Genomic DNA, 19,096 nt, shown 5'->3' with positions numbered 1-19,096 from the left:
GATAATTATCTGCCCTTTCAGGGCCTTGGTAACTCAGAGCCTCGGGTTTGGGAGGCAAGAAGAAAGCCCTGGCCTGGCCCTGGCACGAAGGATGTTCTCAAGTAAACACTGAGAATGCAGGAGCTCACCCTTTCCCCTCTTCACCTAATGAGTCTGGTAAAGTGGATTCTTTTTTTCTTTTTTCTTTTTGTCTTTGAATATCTCTCCTCACTCTCAGCTGATCCATGATGAACACCATCCAGACTCTTTTTATGTGATAATTTTCCATCTCAGGCAACACAAACATTTCTGTGGCTAATACTCTGAGTCTTGGCTATTGCTCAGAAATAACAGAGGCAAGGTTCCAACATAAAATAATAAGTCTTGCTTTTTATTACTTAATTTATCAACACTACACTGGAGAAACATCTTGTTAACTGGTGAGAAGAAACAGCTCACCAGTGCAGCCCCGTTTGATGGAGGTGGGTGTCAGGTGGAATAATGGATCCTGTTAGCATACAGAGAGGCTGATGCAGAAGGAGAGTATTATTCAAAAAAGGAAATATTATTAAGTAAGAAAACAGCACACTCACACTAAATCTGTTAAATTAAGAATCCCACTCTTTCAGGCCAATATCAATTTGTTGTCCTCACCATCTACCCCTGAATATAACAGATGAAAGGAAGATACTGTCCAGAAAAGCAACTCCTTAGCATCACCAAAGTGCAGGGACCTGGCCAAGCACACCATGCAAAGCAGGGGCATTTCAGTGCAAACTGCATGAGAGGATCTTAGAAGCTTGCCATCCACCCCACCCCCACCACCGTGAGAAGCATGTGGCTTGGACCACTGCAGCTGGGGTTCCCTAGGGAGTTGGAGACACAAAGGACAAAGGCCATAGAGGCTCCTCAGTGGAGATGACTATCTCAGAAGAATTCAGCTCCAGGAGGGCAGATTGTGGGATCTAGCCTGGAGTCTCCAGCACCGTGGACAGCTCCTGAGCCACAGTAGGTGCTCAGTGAATACAGGTTCAATGGGCGAGTGAATGAATGAAGGATGAGTTGAGACTCTGCAGAATTGGATAAAAACACAAGGAATTCCCTAAGCGAATCAGGCTGAGCTATGCCAAAGAACAAACAGCCTCCAAAACTTAGTAGATTTTTGTTATTTTAACAGAGTTCTATTTTTCCTGAGAGCACAGTATGACCGGCAGGGTGACTCTGCCCATGTACTTATAACCTGAAGATCATTCTAGAACTTGATGGCTGCAGTTTGGAGGGCAGAGAGCTCAGGAGGGTGCCACACTGGCCAACTCAAAGCATGCATTCCTCACACCACTGGCCAGATGGCTCCATCTTACCCCAGGTGGGCAGAAAGCCCCATCTTACTTTGTCTCTAGCAGGCAGAACGCAAGACACTCAGGGCAACAGTAACGCTGGCTTTCACATGAAGGCAAGTGACCCTGACCCATAGAGCTGTAAATCCAACAAACTCAAACTTCTTTCCATAGACTGACAGTTACCACCAGTGTTAGCTAGCATCACCATACACAGAGTATTTGCTATGGGCCCAGCAAAATACTAAGCAATTCACACAAGTTAAAATCTCATAATTAAAACACCCTACATAGTTATCTTTTAAAATATCTATTACATCATCAAGAAGTGACATCATTTCTGTATAGTCCCTTTCAGTCTTTTCATGTATGCATGTACTTATGCATGCATGTGTTTCATGTGTGTATGAGTATGGCATACCACTTTTTGAAAACCCTTTTTAAAAATGAATACATTTTATTTATTTTTTTTAATTTCTAAAACATTCTTTCTTTCATGACAGAGAGCCAACAAACTCAAACTTCTTTCCATAGACTGACAGTTACCACCAGTGTTAGCTAGCATCACCATACACAGAGTATTTGCTATGGGCCCAGCAAAATACTAAGCAATTCACACAAGTTAAAATCTCATAATTAAAACACCCTACATAGTTATCTTTTAAAATATCTATTACATCATCAAGAAGTGACATCATTTCTGTATAGTCCCTTTCAGTCTTTTCATGTATGCATGTACTTATGCATGCATGTGTTTCATGTGTGTATGAGTATGGCATACCACTTTTTGAAAACCCTTTTTTAAAAATGAATACATTTTATTTATTTTTTTAATTTCTAAAACATTCTTTCTTTCATGACAGAGAGAGAGAGAGAAAGTCACCCTCAACAGGACCTCCATGCCATAATCCTTACCTCCAGCCTTCCCAGCCAGCCAGGATCACAGGCATGTGCATGCACTCAGCAACACACACATACAGGTTGACCAGCAAACCAAACCCCAAGCTTCCATATAGCTTCCAGCACTGCAGAGTGTTGTGCTCCCACTGTGCCTCCATGGCTGGTCTCACTTTATTTCTTAGAGCAAGTTTAGGTTCACAGGAAAATGAATGGAACATACAGAGCACCTATAGACTTCCTCTCTTGCTCTCTCTCCTCCAATTTCCGCTATTATTAATGTCCTACGTCATTATGATACATTCGCTACAATGGATGAGCCAATATTTATCTATTACTGTTAACTAAAGTCTGTAGCTTACATTAGGGTTCACTCTGAGCTGAATATTTCATAAGTTAGAACAAATATTGGATCATTGAAAAAGTCATGACATATTTTTCTATTCAAAAATGCATCATGACTTTTCAGATGACTCACTGTATGTATGATATCTTGTATCCACCAGTGAAATATCATACCGAGTAGTTTCATTGCCCTAAAAATCCTCTGTGTCCTGCCTATTCATCCCTCCCTTCCCACTACCACTGACAATCCCTGATCATTCTATTCTCTGTGGTTTGGCCTTTTCCAAAATGTCATGTAGTTGGAATCAGACAGTTTGCAGCCTTTCCAGACAGGCTTCTTTCTTTTCTTTTCTTTTCTTTTCTTTTCTTTTCTTTTCTTTTCTTTTCTTTCCTTTTCTTTTCTTTTCTTTTCTTTTTTCTTTCTTTCTTTCTTCTTCTTCTTTTTTTTTTTAGAGAGGTTTTTGCCATAGGGTGCGTGTGCTCACCCTATCGCAGAGACAGAGAGACAGAGAGCAAGAAATCACCCCCCAGGGGGGATGGCCATGCCACAATCCCTTCTCCTCCATTCTCTTCTCAGGATCTTGGGCATGCACGCACATGTGCCCGGCGTGTTTTAAGCCACCTGGTCCGGGACTCAAACCGCGGTCGACTACATGGGACTCCAGTGACATAGACATTACGCTAACTGCTGGTCCCCAGACAGGCTTCTTTCACTTAACGATATGCATTTAAGGTTTCTCTATGTTTTGTGGCTTGATAGCAAAGCCCTCTGCTTAGATACTGGAGTATCTAAATGCACTGGCTTGGGTTGGGTGGGTTTACTCTATCCTATCCTGGTCTCTCCTCTCCTGTCCTGGTTAACCTCACTGCTCATTAGTCAATGTCAACAAAAGCAAGGAACTGTTCCTGGCTGTTTTCAAGTCTGTCCCAGATGATGCATCTCCTAATCTCTTCCAACAAAGGGTCCTAAGATTGGTATGACTAACCTGCCACCTCAGGATAGCCTGTCTTTTCCCCAGCAGCTCTGGACCAAAAATCAGAGCCTTCCTCCAAAAAAGAGAAGGTCATTCTCAAAGGCTGGTCATACCCAAGGGGTCTACCAGAGCTGGCGGAGCCAAGGAAAACTGCAGGACCTGGCTGGAAGGGAGGAGGAGCTGTGAGTCACTTTACCTTGGCTTCCCTCCCTGCTCATGGCTTCTCTGCCTTACCCTAGAGGAAGGTTCTCTAGCAACACACCTCAAATGAGGACCTGTTCTTTAGCTTTAGACCTGGGAGCTAGCCATGTGTCACCCCAAATGCCTCCTCCTTCAGGAACCTAAGGCAGTAGACTTATTATTGTCCCTGTCCCACATCTATGCCCTCTGCTGCCTGACTGTCCTCTCCCATGAGAGGCATAGCTCATTTCCTACCCCCGTACTACTGACTATGATCGTGTGCTTGGCTTTGGCTGATTGGGCAGAAGTGACAATATAATCATTCTATACCTAGGCTCAAAGATGATTATGTGTGTCTGCTGTTCTCTTCTTCTGATGTCACCAGGAGAATAACATGCCCCAGAGAACCTGCTGGTCCAAGAAAAGATGGTGGACTTTTAGCATAACCACCAGCTTAAATCAAGCCCAGCTGAGTGAGCCTACAGCAACCAAGACACACACATGTAAGGAAGACTCAGTGAGTGTTGTGTTAAGCCACTGTGTTTGGGGGTGGTTTGTTACCTAGCACCATTGTGTCAGTAGCTGACCAATCACCTTCTTTTAATGACTCCAGCCAGATCTAGTCTTGCTTTCTGAACTCAGTTACATCTTTAGTTTAATGCCACTCTGAACCGAGCCCCTGAAGTGTCTGAGGTAGCCCTGACCATGTCTGGAGAGCAATGTGGTATTACACAATATTGAAAGCACTTGCTCTGGATCTGGCAGACTGGCATTTGAAAACTGTTGGCTTTTCCACTTCTTGGTGAAAGGCTTAGTCAAATGACTTAAACTTTCTGTGTTTCAGTTTCCTAATAGAGGATAAGAATACTGTATGGGTTGACTTGGGTATAAGTGAGTTGACTCAGATACAGTGTGTGGTGCATGGTAGGCATTCCATAAATGACAAGTACAGCAACAGGAAGAGGGTTTGTGTGGTGCCTGGTACACAGGGCTTGGGTTTGGCAAGCACAGCCTCAGTGGGGCAAGGGAGGCAGAACTACACTTCTTCAGAAGCCCACACCTGCCTTTTCTCCTTCACACCCTTCCTTCCCGGCTCCTACATCTTAGCACAGGCTGAGCACACAGTCAGCCCAACACCAGTAGGAGCCTAGACTGGCCTTGGGGCTAGGAAAGGAGGTCAGACCTCCCGTAGCCCCTGCTGGGAGGATGAGGCTGCACTTCCCACCTCCAAGCACAGAGCTTCCCCAGGCTCTAGGGCAGGCCTGGCCCAAGGTGCATAGAAGGTCCTCTCTCTACTCAGGGATCAAGGGCCACCAGGGCCCTGCCAGGGATTGCTGTGCCCACAGCAGGCATTGGCCCTTGGGTTTCAAGGAGGGGCAACCATACAGCCATGACTAGGCAACGCCCTCCTGGGGGAAAAACAGGACATCAGTCTCTTGCTAGAGGGTTGGGACACTCAACCTGCTCCTCAAGAAGGAGGGATGCTTGACCCTGTTTGGCCTCTTGCTTGGAGAAGTGCCTTTGGGGAGACGGGGTTTAGGGAGGTGGGGACACAGCATGGCACTGCTGTGAGCAAATGATGAGGCTATGGGGAGGTGTCCCCGGAGGTCCACAGTGCTGTGCAAGTTGCCTTCCTTTAACCTGTAGAGCCCAGCCCCTCTGACGCACTTGCTAGTATAAAACCAGAAGTGGACCTTCCGGCCAAGAGAACAATTCCAATAGTGAGATTATGGCAGGTATTCTAGAAGGGAGGGGAGCCACACATCATCTCCTTTCAAAGGTGCAGTTGTACTGGAGGACAGAGCTCCCCACCCAAGCCAGTTACCACCTAGCCTTACTGAGGTGTGTGTGTGCTTGGAGCAGGAGAGGCAAAGTGGGCCTCAGAGCTGATATATTCTTCTCCCCTAGTAGCGCGGCACAATTTAATTAACTCAATATTGCACCCACCTGAAGATTACAGACGCCACTTATTGACACCACCATCTGGCTCCTATAAAGCCAGTAATGTAGCCAATAAATCCTGCTGAGGAACCTGGTGCCCTTGAGAGAATCCCGTTGGAGCATTCTTCCCCAGTGCGCTCCTGCAGGGGCTGCTTGGGTGGCAGGACTGAGAGCCCCACAAGGGGCCACCTCAAATACCCTACGTGTCCGTTTGTTGAGAGAAAAGGGTGGCGGCCTCCTGCAGCCACTGTGCTCTGATCTGCAGGCACCACACCCCACTTCCAAGGCAGGTGTCCATCCACCAGCAGGCCTGATAGCTCGAACTTGGGCAGCCACTGGTTTCCTACCTCCCAGGCACCTGGGGCTTACATGGTACCCTCATTCCCAGGCCTAGCAAATGCGGCAAATCTGCGGGCCCTGGGTGCCCAGAGTCACACACAATTGCTTCCTTCTTACCCGGCCTAATCCCTGAACCACGAGGGCACTAGACACAGCAGCCGTCTGCTGTATTTGCAGAGGCAGATACTGAAAGGAGAACTGCAGTGCTCAGCACCAAGGCCCACACTGTCCAGAGTGGGACCAAGTTTGAGGTGTAGGGATGAGCTGGGGAGGGCTGTGGGCCTGGAGAGCTTCTCTCAGTGTCTGGGACAGGAGAAGGCTTCTTTGTTTACCTTCTGGTTAAAGCGCATTTGCATTTCTGGGTCTTTTCTTCTGAGATTTGTAGTGTTTTGTCTGCTACTGAGATTTAATTTTCATCAAGAAGCGTCTCTAGGGCAGGGGGTAGATCCTGGCTACAGAGAGGGTCCCCAGGGTAATCTGCTCTCCTGCCCTGCCAGGAACCCTGACGGGGATGCAGGGGTGAGAGGGTGGAGCCTCCTGCCCTGCCTGCCAGCTTTGTCCCTCTCCACCTCTCCCTTTCCCCCCAACCTGCATCCCAAAAGATCTTTCAGATGTTTCACAAGGAATGCTTCAGGATGAGAACAGAACCCAGGCCAATCTACTCATTGACCAAAAAAGTAAAACTTAAACTCATTCCTCTATCTTCTTCAGCTTCTAGGTTTGGGCTTGGTCTGTCTGCACAATTCCCCTCCCTGTTCTGCTGTGAGACCTTGCACCCATAAATTGGCCTGATTGGTGAAGTGGAAGTGAGGCCTTCCTCGGACACTCAGGGCCCTGGAGACACCACCCTCAGCAGGCAATAAATTACTGCTCAGGAAATTAATTAGCTGCACCTCTCCCTGGCCTAATCTGATGGTTTAAGCTGATTTAAGGGATCTTTAGGTGGGGGTGGGGATGGGGTGAGTGGAATCAACTCAATTGAGAAGAGGGAGGGGCAAAAAGGTTACATTTATAAAGCAGTCACCCAGCCAGGAGCTGCCCATAACTCACCTTGGGCCATGCTAACGGGCCATTAATCACCCTTATCAGCCAGTGAAGGGGCCACAGTGCGATTGCCCCGCCCTAGGGGACAAGTTCAGGTGCTGCAAGGTGGCAGAGGTCAGAGTCCACCCAGGCCCAGAGCTGTGGTAGAGGCAACCTGAGCTTTGGGCTGTGGCCCCTCCCTGGCCCTGAAGCCTGAAGCCAGCCCCTCCAGATAAGCCATAACAGTTGTGGAAACCTGATCCTCCAGGGAGGGGGGAAGGGAGAAGAAGCCAGACACCAGGGCTGGTCTCCAGGGGCAGCTGAGTGGCCCCAGGGCCACCAACCCAGCACTGTCCTGGGGAAGGGGACCATTGGAGACTATGCTTTCCGACTTTCTGCTGTCTTGGCCGCATTACACCTCTCCGCTTTGCAGGCTTTGATTCAGCAAAATCAAGGATGCAAACTTCTTAGGAGTACTTAGTTTCCATGGTAACTGAAGCTGACCTCAACATTATTGTTCTCAAGAGGGGACTGACTTTACTATATGTTCATTCACTGAATTAATGGACTCCCGGTTCTTTTATCAGCAACTCCCGAACAATGGAAAGAGAGACATGTCGTCAAAGGGCTTTCAGCCACTGTCCAGCCTTTTGTCCTCGGCTTACTGCAACGAAGCAAGTCTATTCAGTCTGAGATTATCAAAATCAACTCGGGGCTGTCTCAGGGGCAGCTAAACACACTTTGATTTCATAAAGACATAACTGATCTCACATGCAAATTAATAATTTCGATTGCAGGGTTCTTAGGGGTAGGAGCTCCCTTGTGGTTTTATTATTCTTATTATTATTATTGGAATAAGACAGTAGTAGGTAAACTGCAGTTTAGTGAGAGTGCTTTGGTGGGTCCTTAGCATCGCTGGCTGGATAGGAAAGGAGCAACAGAGGCAAAGGGTTTCTAAAGCTCACCTCACCGGCACAGCCAAGCGAAGCAGGCGGCCAGAAGCTTCTAGTTCCTGAATGCAGTTCATGCACGTCACAACCTCATTCTGGAGCGTTGGCATCTGGGGGTCTTCCTGTTTCTTGTTTCTTTGGCCACATCCCTTCTCAACCCTCCCTACCTGCTCCCTTCCTCCCTTGCCCTCAAGCCACAAAGGAGGAAAACAGTATAAACAAAATAAACCCTACACCACGAAACCCAAGACAAACCCCTGGCTTCCTGGCGCTGTTCTGAGCTAAAAGAGCCTGGCAAGGCCACAAATTCGGCCCTGCAAACCGCCCAGGTCACAGTTTGGTGGCAGCGGGTTTAGACCTTGGGTGTGTGGCCTCCTCCGTTGCTGCACAAAGGATACTTAGTTGCCCATCTGTCTCACACCTTCCTGGAGCTTACTGGGCTCTCATTCCTGGGTCTGCCGCCATTCCTCATTAGCCCCCAGGTCCCCATGGGAGGGACCAAGAGATCTTTGGGCTTGCAGTTACCAGAGGCGTTTTGCGCCAGCCAGAATATAGAAAACATCGGCACAACAGCCCAGTGGGACAGGCCACGGTTCTAACATCCAAATCATCATTTCACAAATTATCATAATTATCAATCCATCACCCTGTTTGGACAATGCAGGGCAGGGCTATCAGATGACTTTTATGACCTGTAGCATTTTGTACGTAATAATAACGGGGAGAGATTTATGAACCCATCACCATTCCCTCTTCCAGCGCTATGACTTTATTAGCTCAATTTATTTTTGACTTTCCTTCCAAGCCTCATGCCCTCCCCGCACCTTGCCCTGAGGGCTGGCCTCGCAGCTACATTTTCTGACGCTTCTGAAGTGGCACCCTTTCCACATCCTCAGTCCCAATCCCACAGATTCAAATTTCCAATTTGTTTACTTTGGGGAGGAAGGTAGAGAAAGAGAGAAAAGAAAAAAGGAAAAGGTCACTTCCTTTGGCTTGTATTCCCCCCCCCCAGTTGTACTATATTAACACGTCCTTCCTTTGCAAGGTGGTAAAAGAAAACAAGATAAAGTGGGACAAAGGGAAAGGCGTCGGGCCCTGTGTTTCCCTTTTTCATATCGCCAAGAGATTGAATCAAAATTCTTTCAGCAGATACCATCTCCCCGGGTGGACTACACTCTTGTTAACGGATAAATTCAAGCCCTCCAGAAAGTCAAAGAATAAATTTAAGCCTTTTGCCAAATGTCTATCCTATTGGATTTTGATAAGACGGCCATTGAGCCTTAATAATGTCTTCCATCCATTTTCAGCGAGCCCTTAACACGGCTCTTTATTCGTCCCCAAAGCCTCTTCGCCCGGCCTTTTTATTACCGGCTCGGTCGGGCTCTCCAGGGAGCCGCGCGACCCGAGTGATGGATGGACAACTGGCTAGATTATCTCCCGCAGATGTTTGCTCTCCAGGAGCCCCGGGCTTTCCCTCTAAGTAAACAGAGACTAAATAGAGTCGGCCGAGGGAGCAGTCCCAGAGGTCCCCGCACCGCGGCGAGCAAAGGCTCGCCGCAGCCCGACCTGCAGCTAAAGTGACTTTTTTCCGGGCAGCGCCCGCCACGCGCCCTGGACGCACACAAGAGCGGGTGCGGGGATGGTCTGGGTCTCGAGACCCGGGCTGAGTGCGAGTCGGACCATCTGCACTAGAACTTTGGCTGCGCAGCCCCACAGGCGACCGAGGGAACATGGGCCGGGAGGCTGAGAGACAGGAGACGGCGGGGGTCAGGGGACTGGTTAGACAGAGGGGACTCAGAACGAGGGACTGGGGAAACTGTGCGCTACGCAGGAGCAGGGGAGAAACAGACGGAGGCTGAGGCGACGAGGGGGCGCGGGAGGCTGGGGAAATGGTATTTAGGGGCCCGACGATGGCTCCACCCTTCTGGGGGTGGGGTCAATCCGGGAGCGACTCCCAAGCCCGGCTGCTTAGGCTCCAGAGTCCCGCCCCACGCCGCAGGCTCGGCTGGGGTTCTGGTGTGGAAACCAAAGTTCTCAGTTTTGCAAACCTTCCATGGCCTGGTCTCCCTAACCGTAAACTGAATTCTTCAACTCTTACAGCTACCCAGCTTTTTACTACTTCGAATTTATAGTGGCGACTTCCCTATAGATCATCTCCTTTCCTGCATCTAATGTGTCAAGCCACTGATGGAATGAACTTCGTTACATTGCATGAAGCAGATAAACAACAGGAAGTATAATCATCTAAAGATAGACAAACTGAAGCTCAGAGATGTTAAACGACCCAGGGTTGCACAGCATACCCTAATGCCTTTGTGTCTCATTATTCATTTTTTTAGAGGTTTTTGCTGTAGGGGGCGTGGCTTGGGGGGAGGGGAGACAGAGACACTGAAAAGGAAAGTGAGAAATCACTCTCCCCCCAGGGAGGATGGCCAAGCCACAATTCCATCTTCTCCATTTTCTTCCTGAGATCTTGGGCATACACATACACGTGCCCAGTGTGTTTCAAGCCACAGGGTCTGGTACTTGAACTGTGGTTGGTTATGTGGGAGCCCAGCGACGTAACTGCTGCGCCATCTGCTGGCCCCTCCGTGTCTTATTTTGAACGCTCCCACTGATGCGTGTTTTTGGTCGGCCCGAACTACACAACCGATAAGCCACAGTCCTTGCGCTTGTTGCCAAGGAATTCACAGAATTCCTCCTTAAAATAGTTCACTAGAGCATGTAAAGTTTCATTAGTAATAAACAAATAATACCCACACATACGCACACGCATGTATCTGCCGGGACTGGATGGTACCTCATACTCATCCGGTGAACAACTCTCAAGAATGACCTTGGGCCACACAGACAAGACCCGATGGTTCCACCACTTATAAAACAAAAAGCGAAATCACACACAGTGCCACTCAGGAAGCGCACAGGTAGCGACCTCTAATTCTTATCCTGTCTTATTTTGCTCTAGTTCAGAAGCATCCAGCGCTTGCTTCTTCATGGCCCCTTAAATTTAGACGTGACCTTTTGACCTTCTGCCTTGACCTTGTACCCAAGCTGGACAACTCAAATGTCCACCCCAACATAAATTTGCCACCTTCAAACCTCCTTCCAAGCCACTTCTACAGCCACAGTCAGGAGCAACACTGCTAAGGGAAAAGTCTGACCAAGTATCAGACAACCCAGTTATGGGCACTCCGCACTAACTCCCAAGTTCTGTTCCTAGACTAAGTCTTTAAGTGAATTGGGTGATAAAAGAGGAGGTTTTTTTTTTTTTTTTTTTTTGAGGTTTTTTCTATGGGGCATGGCCAGAAAGACAGAGACAGAGAGGTGGAAGGTAAGAAATCACCCCCCAGGGGGGATGGCCTCGCCACAGTGCCCAGAGTGAGTTTAAGCCACTGGGTCTGGGATTCGAGCTGTGATCAACTACATGGGAGTCCAGAGACATAACCATTACGCCATCTACTGGTCCCAAAAGAGGAGCTTAAATACAAATGTCTTATGGTATGTCATGGTTCCAAAGGGTATGTATTTTTCTTTCAATTTTTTTCTTTTCTTTTTCTTCTTTTAAGTTTTTCCATAGGGTGTGTGCACTCACAGGAGAGAAACAGAAAGATAGCGAAAGGGAAAGTGAGAACTCACTCCTCCCCACCCCCTGGGAGGAATAGCCATGCCACAGTCCCTTCTTCTCCATTCTCCTGGGATTTGGGGCATACATGCACACATGCCTGATGTGATTTTCGAGTCACCAAGTCTGGGACTTAAACTGCAGTCAGCCACGTGGGAGTCTAGCACTGTAACCACCACGCCACCAGCAGGTCCCCCCACATTGTGTTATTGCACGGGATGCTTTGTGGTGCCTGTCTCCGCCATTCTGGATTCCAGGATCTGAACCTGAGCACGCACTGGGATTTTTCAGTAGATATCACGTGACGGCATACTAGACTAATGTAATTCTATCCATACAAAAAGCATACATTAAATAAGCACCAGAAAGCAACAAGACATACCACAACACAATAATATAAATCCAGCATAATCGTTTTTTATTTATTCTGAATAATGAAAAGGTCTAAAGGAAACTCTAGCTTGATAACTATCTGTAGTCTTGCGTGATTGCAATGCTTCGTGGAGTGAATATTAACTGCGGGAATGAGGCCAAGACTGAGAAAGGAGATTTCTGAGACTCCTACAGACTGGAGAACTGGGCTTAAGTCTGAGTGGTAAACAGGTAAATTGTTAAATGAGGAGTGGCTATACATACTTATAGTGGGAAAAACAAAGATTTCATGCTTACTCTAGAAGTTAGGAGGCTGGAATTTACTGCTGGTCACTTTTGACAGGAAGAGAAAAAATACTATAATTCTTTGAACTACAGAAATGCCACTCTCTGTCTCTTATGACCCCATATCCCTTAAGAAAATACGAATTCATTCAAAGAAGCGAGGAAAAAAGAAAGTGAAAGTGAGGAAGAACATTCGATGCATTTGCTTTATGGTGTGGTCAATTGTTTTAAGGAAGAAAGGCCTCGGGCTTCCCCTGAGCAGTGTAGAATGAGAACTAACACCTTGTTCCCAGACCAAAGGATCCATGAGGACAGACATAGCCATGTGAGTGACCGGGAGGGACAACATAAAAAGTTCCCTGGTTGCTGGGGTCCTTCTGAAAGTCACTATGGCATCAGAAAATGTTTCTCATTGCAATAGTTTCTCCAAAATCAATGTCTCTTGGCTTGGACCTAGAGAGAAGGGACAGTTTCCCTTCCTTTATAAACAGGTCTGCCCAGGTGCCTCGGCTCAGATGGTTGGAGTTTTATTTTTTTTTGGACAGGTTTTTTGCTATAGGGCGTGTGCGCTCGCCAGACAGAGAGAGACAGAGAGACAGAAAGCAAGAAATCATCCCCCAGGGGGGATGGCCACGCTGCCCGGTGTGAGTAACCCCACCGGGTCCGGGACATGAATCGTGGTTGACTACGTGGGAGTCCAGCAACATAGCCATTATGCTAACTGCTGGTCCCAAGATGGTTGGAGTTTTGGCAAAACTAGCAAAGTGCTGTCTTTTACTTTGGAGCAAAACAGGGCATTTCTGATGACTTGAATGCTGGGCTGAAGACATGAATTAGACTTTCCTACCCCCTAGGATGGCAATACCACTCAGACACATATTCTGGGTCACATAGTCCTGTTGTGATTTTGCCAAGAAAATGACATGATAGAGGCCAGTAGGTGGCATGGTGGTTAAAGTGCTAGACTCCCACATGGTCGACCTCAGTTCAAGTCCAGGATCCTGGGGTTGCTTTCTCATTCTGTGTGTGTGTGTGTGTGTGTGTGTGTGTGTGTGTGTGTGTGTGTGTCTGGTGAGCACACATGCCCTATAGCAAATTAAAAATAATAATAATAAATAAAATTAAGTAAGTAATTCTTTAAAAAAGTGACATGGTAGAAATTGGCTTGCTCTGTGCTGACTCATCATTCCACAATCGTGGTGTCCTCTGAGGCTGTCTGGGTGTGACACAAGTCCATGTGAAGCTCTCTGCTTTATCCTTCTTTGAAGCAAAGATGCCAAGGGAGAGAAAGGGACAGAATGCTTTTTTTTTTTCTTTCTTTTTTCAGGGGAAAGCGTGAATGCTTTTTTACTTTTACTGGAAAATCCAAGATACAGGATGGGCTACCAGATGTGAGTGTGCATGTATGTGTGCGGGGGGGGTATGGTGTGCGTGCAGGGGACTCATACTCAGTGGATGCTGAGCTCTACCTGGTGAATGGTTTCAAGGTTTCCAGGGTGATTTCTGGGTCTGCTCCTTCTCCTGGCTGCCTCAGACTGCAGTGAGCACACCCAAGTGTGTGCATGCTCCGTGTGGGCACTTTCCTCTGGGGACGTGTGCATTTCTCTGCGCATAGCTCTCTCTATGGATCTTTGTGAGCTAATGTTTGTCAACCAGCTATTACCCATCATCAGTCAGCAAAGAAGTAGATAATACCCAGGTTGACATTTTTCTTTCACCTAATGGCTTGCGTATTTAAATCTATGCTTGAGTCCTCTTTGGAAGCTCTGACTACAGCCAAAGGCTTTGCTGAATCTGCAGCCAATTTTTCTCCATATTCTTTTCATGTGAGTATCCAGTGATGATAGTTAAATAAACACAACCTGCGTTTATTTAATTTTCATGTGTCTGCATGGCCCGAAGCGTTCCCACAGGTACAGGGTTCTCCTTCTGTTCTCAAGAGTTAGGATGGTTCAGTGAAGTGACCCCCTACCTGCTTACACAATGAAAATAAGCATCTGTCCTAATTACATCTGAATCACTGTTCTCTGCGCCCACTGGTCCACAGACCAAGCGTTGCTCATGGACTGCTGGCAACATATCCAACGACAGGCTTACGAACTCAGGGACGCCTGAAATCACAGAGTCATCCAAACAGGAATGCGAGCGGGCCCTGGGAGAGAAGAAGGCTCAGAATGAGCTCTCCTACCTTTTTGATGCAGCCTTCTTGGGACGACACTTCCGTATCAGTCAGTATTTGCTGCAAAACAATTTTGAAAGAGCTTGTTAGTTTCTGACAAAATGTTGTGCTCAATCTATAAGAGGCTATACCTTATAGGGGGAAATTAAACTGTTCTTTGAAATAGCAAGGGTAAAGTCTAGTGGCTTCTGTATAGTATGAAATAAGGGGCTCTTTATTTTTGAAAAGTTTGTTTATGTATTTATTAAGAGCTGTGTGGAGGGGGGGACCCTTGATGATCTCACCATGCCATGATCTTCCTTGCAGCCGTCCAGCCAGTGAGGACACAAGTGCATTTACAGGTGTGCCCAGTGTACTCAGGTCTATCCAGGATGCAAACGGGTGGAGGAGGCTAGAGCAGGAGGGAGGTCTATCCAGGATGCAAACGGGTGGAGGAGGCTAGAGCAGGAGGGAGGTCGGCTGGTACTCATGGAAAAAAGGACAGCCTGGTAGTCACTGAGGGCCAGGGAGCTAACATCGTCTCTCTGCTTCCCGCTTTTCCATGTCATAGGAGGCAGCACTTGAACTTGTTCTTTACTGTCATCCCAACTCCCTCGTAGGGGTGCTGCTCCATGGGTTTTGGAGGAACCTCAAAGGAAATCAGGCTAAAGCAGAAAAGTGACAGTGCCCAGCAGCCTGGAAGTGCCTTGGGATGGCCATTGAGAACTGGATCCCCAGCAATGGGTTGGGGGCAGCACCAGGAGCTCCCACCCTCTCTCTACTCATGGACGCAGGTTGCAACAGCTGAAGGAAGGAGCCAGCAACCTGGATCCTTCTTCTCAGGTAGCTTCAAGCTGGTGCTTCCCTTGGCTCTGCTCTGGAGACCTATAGCATTTTGCCAGGACTCTCCTCTTAAAAACCACCAAGCTGCACTCCAGAGGGGTGACATTTCAGTGACTGCCCCCAGAGTGGTTTCTAAACTACACAAACTGACAAATTAGCTGTAGAAATTGGATTTTTCCCTTCTGGATCGAAAGTGCCACGTGCACAGACTCACATATGTAAACCGTAACGTCGTCTCCATAAGAATAGAAATCAAGATCGAAACTAATACTTGAAAAATAAAATGAGAAATGATGCCAAATCCGAAAGTTTTCTTTCCCCTTTCCTTAAAATGACACCATGGCTTTTTACAACGGCAAGGCTGGAGTGCCATATGCCCGCCAAGGCAGCGTGGCCAGGTGAGAGGATGAAGATGCTGTGTTCCAAACTGCTGGCTCATTTGCCTGGGCTCAGCTGTAATAACAATAAGTCATATTTTTAAATGTTGAGAATTCTAACCGATTGGGAATTTTATGTTTCTTTTAATAGATTCTGAAACTGTGGTTTGGAAAGTGGCTATAAGTGAAAAAAGAGAATGAGACAAAAAAAGCTGAACGCTATAAAATACTGCGAAAGCATCTAGAAGAGAATCACTAGACAGCACTAGACAGCACCGGACCCTCTGCTTCTGGGGCTGCGGCAGGACCCTGCGCAGAACGGATAGATGTGGGCAGAGCTTGCCAGTGGATAGGCATGTAATTCTGCTCTCTTGTCTGTCTGCTTTTTAATCCCTAAATCCAGAGCTAGAAAGGCTGGAGGCTTGGTCAATGCCGAGACCAACAGGCGAAGTGAGGCTGATCACCTGGGCCCTGGCAAAGCCTGTGGATTCCAAGAGGGCACTGGGTTCACTAACATCCAAGGTCAGAGGCCATTTCTGCATGGCCCTGAGGGGGAGATAGAACACTGCTTGGCGACAGTCTGCTCTGGCCTGTACTCTCAATACTGTCACCCAGCAGGAACGGGGACCTCTGTCAATGTACAGGGAAGGGGCTCCATGCTGTAGGTCATGGGGTTCCTTGGGGTTGGAGTTCTGTGGCTCAAGCTCGCTCTCCAAGGACGCAGTTTGAACCAGGGGGAGAGAAATTGTGTTTTTCCAAGGAGAGCAGCATTTTGCATGCCTCTGGGGCACGGGATTTACCGACAGAAGGGAGTAGCACTGGCAAGACTTCCCCTTCTTAGAAGGCCAACTGTGCCCATGTCCTGAGTCATTATGGCAGGGTGCAGACAGCACACTCACTGAACGAGGAAGCTGGCCACCTTGGGCCTTGGTGGCACTTGAGCCTCGTGGACTTCATTCCCCGCCAACACACACACACACACACACACATTGAGTTTAGTCGAAGAAGAGCCCCACACCAATGTCTACCAATGAGGAAGCCCAAGTTTCACATTTCTGCATGGCCCTGAGGGGGAGATAGAACACTGCTTGGCGACAGTCTGCTCTGGCCTGTACTCTCAATACTGTCACCCAGCAGGAACGGGGACCTCTGTCAATGTACAGGGAAGGGGCTCCATGCTGTAGGTCATGGGGTTCCTTGGGGTTGGAGTTCTGTGGCTCAAGCTCGCTCTCCAAGGACGCAGTTTGAACCAGGGGGAGAGAAATTGTGTTTTTCCAAGGAGAGCAGCATTTTGCATGCCTCTGGGGCACGGGATTTACCGACAGAAGGGAGTAGCACTGGCAAGACTTCCCCTTCTTAGAAAGCCAACTGTGCCCATGTCCTGAGTCATTATGGCAGGGTGCAGACAGCACACTCACTGAACGAGGAAGCTGGCCACCTTGGGCCTTGGTGGCACTTGAGCCTCGTGGACTTCATTCCCCGCCAACACACACACACACACACACACACATTGAGTTTAGTCGAAGGAGAGCCCCACACCAATGTCTACCAATGAGGAAGCCCAAGTTTCATGACCTGGCTAGATGCCCCTTCCAGGCACCCTTCCCCCGCTGAGGACCATCCCAGGGATGGGGCTTCAAGGACAGCAGCACAAAGATACGCTGCTACTTCACAAAGCCCCAACCATGTGCTAGATCTGTCCAGAGTCACCGCGGAATCTGCCTGAGGAATAGCTAACCGGCTGGCAGCCCCGGCGGCTGTGAGTCCCTGCTTGGTTACAGCCTTGGTCGCCGTGTGCTTGCTGTAATGGCAATGGCAGTCATTGGTTTGGAGCACCAGAGACACTGCTTTTGCAAGAGGAGAAAGCATTCAAAGGAGCATGACCTGCCCCTGGTGCCCCCAGCCCGTGCTGGAGGCAAAGGTCAGAAGTCGTCCTAAGGCCAGATCTCTCCTGGTTCTGGCTGCTGGGGGAGTTTGACTGTACCAAGTCTGGGGAAGGGGGCTCCCTGAGAAAAAGGGAGTCAGCTCATGCAGTGACCAAACCTCCTGGGGCATAATGATTGCCTGTGGAGCTGAAACCAGACTTGGCCTTCCTGGCCCTGCCTGCTTCGCTGGTGCATCCCTGAATAAGATGCTGTCTGTATCTCTGGGATCCCCAGCAGGTCACTGCTCCTCCCACCCATACCTTAGGGCAGTGACTGACTCAGACTCTCACATGCCCATGCTGGAGTCCCAAGGCACAGGGCATTGGCCTGGAAGAAAGCATCTGGGGGCCTCTGTTTGGGTATTTTGGGAGGTGGCCTCCTGTCTCCAGTGGGGATGTAAGCAATGCATCAGTTCAGGCGGCCCCTGCTCTTGTCATTCTCCTGCACAGAACACTGAATGCTCTGGGATAGCCACAAAGTCCCCTGTCACCGCTCAGGCAGCCAGGAGGCCCATGAATACGGCATCTCTACCTCCAGAAGGGTCGAGGGTCAGCTCTCTGGTGGTCTACAGATGCCACTCTGGCCTCTTGCATGGCAGCTGCCCTCTCTCCCTGCAGGCTCCTCTCTCTGTTGGAGTATGCACGGTTCCTGCCACATCTCAAGGTCTTACTTTCCACGCTGATTTTCAGAGGCGCCATCCTTCCCCTCTCCCTGCCCTCTGAGGTCCAGCTCATCAAGAGCCATCAATTATATTACCTACCACCCCAGACTGCTTTCTGAGGTTCACAAGGCACGTCTATTACCTTGACTCACAAGCGTTTGGGAGCTTTTCAAGGCAAAAATCACTATGGCCCTTTGGTTGATGGGGGTCAGAGGTTCCCACAAGGCCAGAGACTGGGTCATGGTCAGCCAGCTAGCAGGGGTGGAGTTAGGATTTATTCTTCTCTCAAGAGTCTGGAGGCCACATCCCGGAAATAAGTCTCACCCCCTGTGCAGTTAACAGACACTGCTGGATCGAAGCCACACCACACCGGCAGGACTGAGAGAGCGTATGGGAGCATGAGGCACCAGACTTAAGAGAGAAGGGAGCTGAGGGGGCTTGTTCTCTCTGGACTCCAGACTAAACCCACAGTGGCCCCTCTGAGGATCACATAAGTCATACTGCAGAAGCTGCTGGTGTCCCAGTGATGTAGGGTCCTGGGTGGGCCCTACAGGTCAAAGATGAGGTCTTTCTTCTAGCCTGGCTCCTAAGGGCTCCATCCCGTGCATCACTCACACAGCGATTCAATGAGTCACTCACACAGATTATTCCTAACTCATCCCCAATTCTGCATGAGAAACACTCCTCGGAGAGCCGTGCCACCTCCCTGAGGTGCAGGAGCAGCCACTCTCTAACAGACTCAGAAGCTGTGGCACTGCATGAGCAGCGACGTGGCCTCCTCTCCTACCTCTTTGTTGTCTTTTACCTCAGGTGGCTGCTGTCCAGGCCCAACCATGTCCCACAGTCGTTGGGTCGGGGGGGGGGGGGGGGCCCAACCACTCCCCTTTG

The 19,096-nt window shown here is 48.8% G+C and overlaps 1 protein-coding gene across 1 annotated transcript in view; it reads right to left on the bottom strand.

Annotated features, from left to right (window-relative positions):
• The window catches only part of PRDM16 (PR/SET domain 16), a 292,919-nt gene that overhangs the window by 187,045 nt on the left and 86,778 nt on the right, over nt 1-19,096 (bottom strand). Inside the window, exon 3 of the mRNA XM_006161202.3 lies at nt 14,433-14,483. Within this exon, the coding sequence (XP_006161264.1) occupies nt 14,433-14,483 (51 nt within the window). The remainder of the gene's footprint in view (nt 1-14,432; nt 14,484-19,096) is intronic.

Source organism: Tupaia chinensis, unplaced genomic scaffold (assembly GCF_000334495.1).
Source record: "Tupaia chinensis unplaced genomic scaffold, TupChi_1.0 Scaffold138365_1, whole genome shotgun sequence".
Taxonomy (NCBI): domain Eukaryota; kingdom Metazoa; phylum Chordata; class Mammalia; order Scandentia; family Tupaiidae; genus Tupaia; species Tupaia belangeri.
This window is presented reverse-complemented; position numbering and strand designations above follow the sequence as displayed.